The sequence below is a fragment of the Brachyhypopomus gauderio genome, chromosome 11 (genome assembly GCF_052324685.1).
Source record: "Brachyhypopomus gauderio isolate BG-103 chromosome 11, BGAUD_0.2, whole genome shotgun sequence".
Classification (NCBI taxonomy): domain Eukaryota; kingdom Metazoa; phylum Chordata; class Actinopteri; order Gymnotiformes; family Hypopomidae; genus Brachyhypopomus; species Brachyhypopomus gauderio.
In genome coordinates, this window is record NC_135221.1 from 3,758,220 (window position 1) to 3,767,006 (window position 8,787).

Sequence of the window (8,787 nt, forward strand, 5' to 3'; positions counted from 1 at the left end):
CATCACCACCAACCAGCAGAAGATCCAGGAGATCCTCCACCGTCACCTACAGCAGAGGAGGGAGGAGAGGACCCAGGACCCCAGTACGGACGGGCCGATCCGCACATCACACACAGAACATCCATCTGCACCCAGTTGATCTCACACAGCCTCTGTTTGCTCATTCACACCCCTGTTATTTCACACTGAGATCTACTTACTCTACACCAGTACACTTAAAGAAAGAAAAAATAAAGGCTCACGTCAGGTAGGAAGCGGGACTGACTGATTACACCAATCAAAAACAAAATAAACGTTTTGAAACACTGATCTAAGGTCAGTTTCCTGGCACTCCATATGTCGTAGCTGTGCCTGTACGGAGGCTGCAGGGTAATGACGGTGCTTGATTTTTGGTTACAGAGCGCTTCAATGTGAGAGTCACACTGGGCGAGCAGGCTGTCAGGCTGCCTCCTGCAGCCGCCCATGGAGACCCAGACCTGCCCACCAAGGACAGACACGCTGCCAGTAAGCCCTGCCTGCACCCCCCCCCCCCCCCCACCCCCATCCCAACCACACACTCACTCTGCTCACTAAACCTTCATGAATCAGGTGTGGGGTTTTAAAGACCTCGGCAGCACTGGCTTGCAGGTGAAAATGTGGATTATTTTTTACATTTTCTTTCATTGTGAATATCTGGGAGTGAATTACAGAGGTGAGAGAGGTGAATTACAGACTCATGTAACCCTGCTGGTATCAAACTGGAGCTGTCTGGCTTGTTTTGTGTGTGTGTGTGTGTGTGTGTGTGTGTGTGTGTGTGTGTGTGTTTGTGTTGTGGTGGAAACTTTTCAATCTCTGGAACAATACTACAAACAAGAACAACTTTGCACTCTGGTGAATAGGTCAATTATTGTGGGCTCCACAGACTCTGTTGCACACGTCTGTAAGAGAGTCCTGAGTGTCCTCACACCTGAGTCCCGAGTGTCCTCACACCTGAGGCCCGAGTGTCCTCACATCTGAGTCCCGAGTCTCCTCACACCAGAGTCCCGAGTCTCCTCACACCTGAGTCCCGAGTCTCCTCACACCTGAGTCCCGAGTGTCCTCACACCTGAGTCCCAAGTCTCCTCACACCAGAGTCCCGAGTCTCCTCACACCAGAGTCCCAAGTGTCCTCACACCTGAGTCCCGAGTCTCCTCACACCTGAGTCCCGAGTCTCCTCACACCTGAGTCCCGAGTGTCCTCACACCTGAGTCCCAAGTCTCCTCACACCAGAGTCCCGAGTGTCCTCACACCTGAGTCCCGAGTGTCCTCACACCTGAGTCCCGAGTCTCCTCACACCTGAGTCCCGAGTGTCCTCACACCTGAGTCCCGAGTGTCCTCACACCTGAGTCCCGAGTCTCCTCACACCTGAGTGTCCTCACACCTGAGTCTCCTCACACCTGAGTCTCCTCACACCTGAGTGTCCTCACACCTGAGTGTCCTCACACCTGAGTCCTGAGTGTCCTCACACAGTCTTATACACTTTGTTGTCTTTCTGTCTGTTGGCTGCCACATGTGCTTTTCTTCCTTGTGTGTCTTCTGTCCTGTTCTCTCCTTGACCTTTTCACACCTCCACATTCATCATCACCTTTGCTCACACCTCTATTAATATTTATTCCCTGAAGAGATTATTGTTGTTTAATTTATGAGAACAAGCGTTCTTTTGCCATAATCACAAATCCATTATTATAAATAAATGATTTTCCATCACCAACTAACACTTATTTTTACCCTTTGACCTCGGAAAATGATTTTTAGCACAAGCACATTACATTCACATGTTAGTACACAATGGTATATAAAAATTTCTTACTGTGTGTGTGTGTGTTAGCTATACTCACAGTCAATCTGCCTGTTAATGTGTCACTTTCAATTTGTGTCTGGATCATTTCTCCATCACCATGTCTGATATCTGCATGAAGAAAATCACCATTTATAAATGTGTTCTATGGAACATATTTGGATATTAATGCAAACTGTTTCCTAAAAGGTGATGTGATCTGTGTGTCTGTGCAGGGCTGTTAGTTGTCACACCCACAACACACACAAGTGAGATTCACCACTGGGAGCTGGACGTGCTGTGATCCTGAGCAACATTTCAAAAGGCCCCAGGCATCAAAATGCACAAACCTCTGTTTGAATCACTTCATTCCATCTGACGTTATGATAACGAATAAATAAATGGAAAATGAATGAACATACTGCATTCGCATAATGGCTGATTTTAAAATAGGACAAAGGTATCTGTGTATTTTGTTTTACTCCATGACACCAGTTTGTAGGTTTGTAGGTTTGTTAACTTCTCATTTGGCCAAGATACTGTCATCTTTGATGTATAAAAATACAATTATATTCTTTTCAACATCAACTGTTCTGGTGTGGTACAGCTGGTATGCTAATAACGCATAAAAAAACGGGTTGTTGAAATATTGTAAAATGTAAAATATTGACCTATACTACCAAACCTGTGGACGTACCATTGTACCTGTACCTCACCACTAGAATTTCAAGATTTGCCCTGGACATTTGTACAGAAGACAGATAAACCAGACTGGACACGACTTTCAACAGAGAGCAGTGCATGACAAGCTGGTTGAAATAGAACGATAAACATGTAAAAGACGGAATCTGCGATTCAAATATGAATTGGCTGACTGGTCATTTACAATAAAGGAATTTTAACTCTCTGTAAGACTGATAGGAGTATAAAATCTAAGCTCCCCTGAAGTAAATAAATAAAACCCTGGCATCCCCAGACACAAACATGAAGCAGGAAACACTGGAGTTTTGCGACGTACACACAGTAGTGTGATCATTTTTATGCTTGTCTGTGCATTACTGAACCACATATGTTTTCATCACTTCAGTTTGCTGCGATCAGAGACTTAATAGTGCGTCTATAAAAAGGATTTAAAATGATTGATGTACTCTTTGCATCCTGGTCATTCACTAGACACAAACCCTGCCAGCCCTCAGCACTTACCAAGATTTAGTTTACATTAGTTCACTCCCGGCCTGTTTTTCCATCTTAGTATGTTTCGTGCCATCCAAATATCTCAGAGGTGGCACACGCCTCATTGGTCCAGAGCCCCCGGACGACCTCACGACCGTCAGACACCGTCAGTACCTCACAAAAGAGGGGCGCATGTTTCTTAGAGGGCAGTTTAGTCCAGGAGATTTGAGATGAGTTCAGCATCAAGAAGCAGACAGAAGCCCCGTGGACATCTTTACGACATATAAACCTTTTACTTTTCAAACGCAAAAGAGAACCACACCAGATCTCAGTTGTAAGCAAAATTTTTGTGATTAAATAAATAAAAATTACAAAAAAATTCAAATTCTTACAGTCAACAGTATTCTAGCTGCATAATTTAGCATTTGATAAAATGAGAACGTCACTTATCCAGCCAGATAACTAGCAACACAATTCTTGGTGGTCCATTGTGTCTTGGATCCTGTCCAAAGGTTTTTCTCGACACAGCCATCTCTGCTAAGAACAGCGCGAGAGAGAAAGCAGCCTGTCAACTTGTTTAACACATTAGATAAATTGATTTAGCATTGGGTGTTGCGCTTCATATAGGTTAAGTTGAATACCAAGTGACACGTCTTTGTACAGAAGTATTTGTCTTTTAAACTACAGTAATTTCATGGCATTGAGGTGTTTGCTAGTGAATTAGTAAGCAGGGCTTCATCTAGAAAACACTGTAGATGCTACTGATGCTACTGGTCTGCACCAACCCACATTCTTTGAATTTTGAGTTTTGACTTGGTCCTGAAAACAAGATGTATTTGCTGATATATTAAATTAAAAAAATGAGTACAGGTGCAGATGAGCAAAGGAGCAAACAAGGGAATGACGTAGAGAGCAGAACATACACCAAACATCTCCACATCTCCACACCTCCATGATGACTCTGCCCCGCTCTGCTTGGTAGCTGGGGTGAAGCTGCGTTGGCACACACTCCTTTCACAGCAGTGGTCAGCAGTCCCTGAGTGGGTAGGGCTCTGTGAGCATCAGACTGTGGGGACACCTCTTCAGGACACGTCCTGCATTGTGGTGGACGTTGTATGTCACGTCTCTGAGACGTTTCTCTACAATGAAAAAATATTTTTAGGCAGGTGGCGTTTGATCCCGTGAGTCCTGTTGGCTTCAGTGCTTCACGCTCATGTAAAGTGGCAGTGAAGAATACATATGATGGAGGAAACACTGGGGTGGAGATGGGTGGTGTTTGTGGGTAGACATGGTGCACATGGGTGGTGTATCCCCCCCTGTACCACACCACACATGTCTCTTCACAGGAGTGGATATCTTCTATTTATAGGAGTGGATATCTTATTTATAGGAGTGGATATTTTCTCTTTATATGAGTGGATATCTTCTGTTTATAGTAGTGGATATTTTCTCTTTATATGAGTGGATATCTTCTCTTTATATGAGTGGATATCTTTTCTTTATATGAGTGGATATCTTCTCATTATATGAGTGGATATCTTCTCATTATAGGAGTGGATAGATCTTCAGGCACATGTCGTAACGACGTGGCTTGGTCATGTCATCCAATTGACTCATCACACATGAGCTGCAAACTCAGGGCTGTGGAGAAACATCAGCTCTCTGAGCAAACACGGTACCAGTGCCATTCAAATGAGACCGGAATGTAATAACAGCATACAGTTGTGATCAAATTTATTCAACCCCCAATGCTGCGAAGGGTTTTATGGAATTCAGTGCACATTTGTAATTGTGTTCATAATGAAATCTTACAAGGACTTGTTAAAGAACTAAATGCAACTAAGATAGCATCAATTTTTTTTGTCATAAAGTATTAAATGGCCTTTTTGTGATTTCTTCATTGACACAATTATTCAACCCCTTTACGACTACCACTCCTAAGAACAGAGGTTCATTCCAGTGTTTTCCATCAGGTATTGAAAACATCTGTGGATGTCAACGAGCAGCAATCAAGCATGATAAGCACCAATTAGGCAGATTTAAAAGGACTGTGATACTCAGCTCCTTCTAGACATCTACTGGTGTGTTTCCAAGCATGGTGAAGGCAAGAGAATGGTCCCAGAAGACAAGAGAAGAGGTTATTGCTCTTCACAAGAATGGCAATGGATATAAAAAGATTGCGAAGTTGTTAAATATTCCAAGAGACACTATCGGAAGTATCATTCGCAAGTTCAAGTTAAAGGGCACAGTGGAAACGTTACCTGGTCGTGGCAGAAAGAAGATCCTGACCGCGACTGCTGTGTGCTACCTGAAGCGTAATGTGGAGAAAAATCCCCGCGTGACTGCTAAGGAACTGAAAAAAGACCTGTCAGATGTGGGCACTGAAGTTTCAGCTCAGACAATAAGGCGCGCACTGCATAACGAAGACCTCCATGCCAGAACGCCCAGACGCACCCCCTTGCTGACTCCAAAGAACAAGAAAAGTCGACTGCAGTATGCCAAAAGTCATGTGGACAAGCCACAAAGGTTTTGGAACAGTGTACTGTGGTCAGATGAAACTAAATTAGAACTGTTTGGGACAATGGACCAGCGCTATGTTTGGAGAAGGAAGAACCAGGCTTATGAACAAAAGAACACCTTGCCTACTGTGAAGCATGGCGGGGGGTCAATTATGCTTTGGGGCTGTTTTGCTTCTAATGGTACAGGAAAGCTTCAACGTGTGCAGGGTACCATGAATTCCCTTCAGTACCAGGAGATCTTGGAGGAAAATGTGATGGAGTCAGTCACAAACCTGCGGCTTGGGAGACGTTGGACCTTCCAACAGGACAATGATCCGAAGCACACATCCAAGTCCACTAGAGCATGGTTGAACATGAAAGGCTGGAACATTCTAGAGTGGCCATCGCAATCACCAGACTTAAATCCAATTGAGAACCTCTGGTGGGACCTAAAGAAGGCAGTTGCAGTGCGCAAGCCTAAGAATGTGACTGAACTGGAGGCTTTTGCCCATGAAGAATGGGCTAAGATACCCATAGGTCGCTGCAAGACACTTGTGTCAAGCTATGCTTCACGCTTGAAAGCTGTCATAACTGGAAAAGGATGTTGTACTAAGTACTAACAAATAATGTCACTAGGGGGTTGAATAAAACTGATAATGATGTGAGCACAGTAAAGATATTTGTGGTTATTCCATCATAAATATTATGTTATGTTTGTCTAATTTATAAGTGCCTCTTTGATATAATTGTAAATAAGATGACTGAAATGATCAAAATCAATGTCAAACTGGCCAAAACACTTTATTTCAGTGGGGGTTGAATAAATTTGATCACAACTGTAAATAACGATTCCCACCATCAAGCCCAGTTTCGCCAAGTGGTGCGTAAGGTAAGGAAGACCTTTCACCTCTCACCTCTCACCTCTCTCATGGTGTGTTTAGATGACTCCCATCTGGACACTCTGGCTAAGGCGCGTCAGAGCCTCTGGAGTCACGAACAGTTTATTTCTGCAGTCAGTCAGTCTGATAAACAGTTCCACCAAACATGTGCACACTGACATTCCACATTCAGACTGAACCGTTACCTCGACGACACTCACATCTCACACAGCACAGCGACACACAATCACGTTACACCTGCGATTAAACTTGGCTCACTTTAATCTGCACATATTGTCTCCTCAACTGACAGTGTTTAGTATGAAATAATACGTCATCAATGTGTAGCATGTCATAAATGTGTTGTTAGACCTTGTTCGACAAGTCCTGTTCTGTGGTCTTTACTTCTCAAATTTGCTGTTTTGCATGGTTGCCTGTTGTAGATAGATATATAAAGGTTGATTAACACTCTGTCCTGTTGTAGTAGTCGATGATTGACACACGGTTCTGTCTGAATGGTCCTGTTGTAGTGAACACGTATTAGTCCTGTTGTAGTGAACATGTACTGGTCCTGTTGTAGTGAACACATACTAGTCCTGTTGTAGTGAACATGTACTGGTTCTGTTGTAGTGAACACATACTAGTCCTGTTGTAGTGAACATGTATCAGTCCTGTTGTAGTGAACATGTACTGGTCCTGTTGTAGTGAACATGTACTGGTCCTGTTGTAGTGAACACGTATTAGTCCTGTTGTAATTAACATGTACTAGTCCTGTTGTAGTGAACATGTATCAGTCCTGTTGTAGTGAACATGTACTAGTCCTGTTGTAGTGAACACGTATTAGTCCTGTTGTAGTGAACATGTACTGGTTCTGTTGTAGTGAACACATACTAGTCCTGTTGTAGTGAACATGTATCAGTCCTGTTGTAGTGAACACGTATTAGTCCTGTTGTAGTGAACATGTACTAGTCCTGTTGTAGTGAACATGTATTAGTCCTGTTGTAGAGAACACATACTAGTCCTGTTGTAGTGAACACGTACTAGTCCTGTTGTAGTGAACATGTATTAGTCCTGTTGTAGTGAACCATATTAGTCCTGTTGTAGTGAACACGTACTAGTCCTGTTGTAGTGAACACGTATTAGTCCTGTTGTAGTGAACACGTACTAGTCCTGTTGTAGTGAACATGTACCTGTCCTGTTGTAGTGAACACGTACTAGTCCTGTTGTAGTGAACATGTATTAGTCCTGTTGTAGTGAACACGTATTAGTCCTGTTGTAGTGAACATGTACTGGTCCTGTTGTAGTTAACACGTACTAGTCCTGTTGTAGTGAACATGTACTAGTCCTGTTGTAGTTAACACGTACTAGTCCTGTTGTAGTGAACATGTATTAGTCCTGTTGTAGTGAACACGTATTAGTCCTGTTGTAGTGAACACGTACTAGTTCTGTTGTAGTGAACATGTACTAGTCCTGTTGTAGTTAACATGTACTAGTCCTGTTGTAGTGAACATGTACCAGTCCTGTTGTAGTGAACACGTACTAGTCCTGTTGTAGTGAACATGTACTAGTCCTGTTGTAGTGAACATGTACTAGTCCTGTTGTAGTGAACATGTGAACATGTACTAGTCCTGTTGTAGTGAACATGTACTAGTCCTGTTGTAGTGAACACGTACTAGTCCTGTTGTAGTGAACACGTATTAGTCCTGTTGTAGTGAACATGTGAACATGTACTAGTCCTGTTGTAGTGAACATGTACTAGTCCTGTTGTAGTGAACACGTACTAGTCCTCAGATCTTCTGCAGTGTATGACTGGTGTATATTAGCACTCATTCACACTGTGCTCTGAACACCCCTTTACTTAGAGCTCAATGAAAATAAATTAACATACAAGCAATCCCAAATGTTTCTGCCACACACACACACACACACACACACACACACACACACAGTGAGAAACAGCGCTCGTCTGTCCTGTTATTATCCGATCCTGCCTTGCTCAGTTACTCCGCTCAGCATAGCTTGTTGCCATGGATATGTAAAGAGAGAATGCTGGCATTTATGAGCGTGCCGTATAAACAACCCCTTCAACCGCCTCCTGAACGCAGAGACGCGCCGGGAGCCGTGAACTGTGTCTCTGAGAGAGAGCAGGAGAGACCAGGGCAGAACCGAGCCCCCGACAGGGCTGCATCAGAAGAGCCCTCGCAGAAACGCTTGTTTGTGAGGGCGGCTGCCATGGGCCAGGGGGGTCCTGGGGGGGTCTGGGGGGGGTCCGGGGGGGGGGGGGGGGGGGTGTGTGCGACGGAGGGACGAGTGGTGGGAACGCCACACACACTCCAGTGCTGGAGGACATTGTGCTGCTCCGCTTTGTCCTTTGGGAGGGTGTGGTGTACGTCTGTGTGTGCGTGTGTGCGCGTGTGTGCATCTGCGTGTGTGTGAGTGTGTG

General features: G+C 44.1%; 1 protein-coding gene across 1 annotated transcript in view; it reads left to right on the top strand.

Moving 5' to 3' along the window:
- spata4 (spermatogenesis associated 4) overlaps positions 1 to 2,630 on the top strand; it is a 4,207-nt gene extending 1,577 nt beyond the window's left edge. The window contains exons 4-6 of the mRNA XM_077021113.1: positions 1 to 83; positions 400 to 504; positions 2,032 to 2,630. The exon at positions 1 to 83 is cut by the window's left edge and continues 138 nt beyond it. Coding sequence (XP_076877228.1) covers positions 1 to 83; positions 400 to 504; positions 2,032 to 2,099 — 256 coding nt within the window. The 3' untranslated portion in view covers positions 2,100 to 2,630. The remainder of the gene's footprint in view (positions 84 to 399; positions 505 to 2,031) is intronic.
- The last annotated feature ends 6,157 nt before the right edge of the window (positions 2,631 to 8,787 follow it).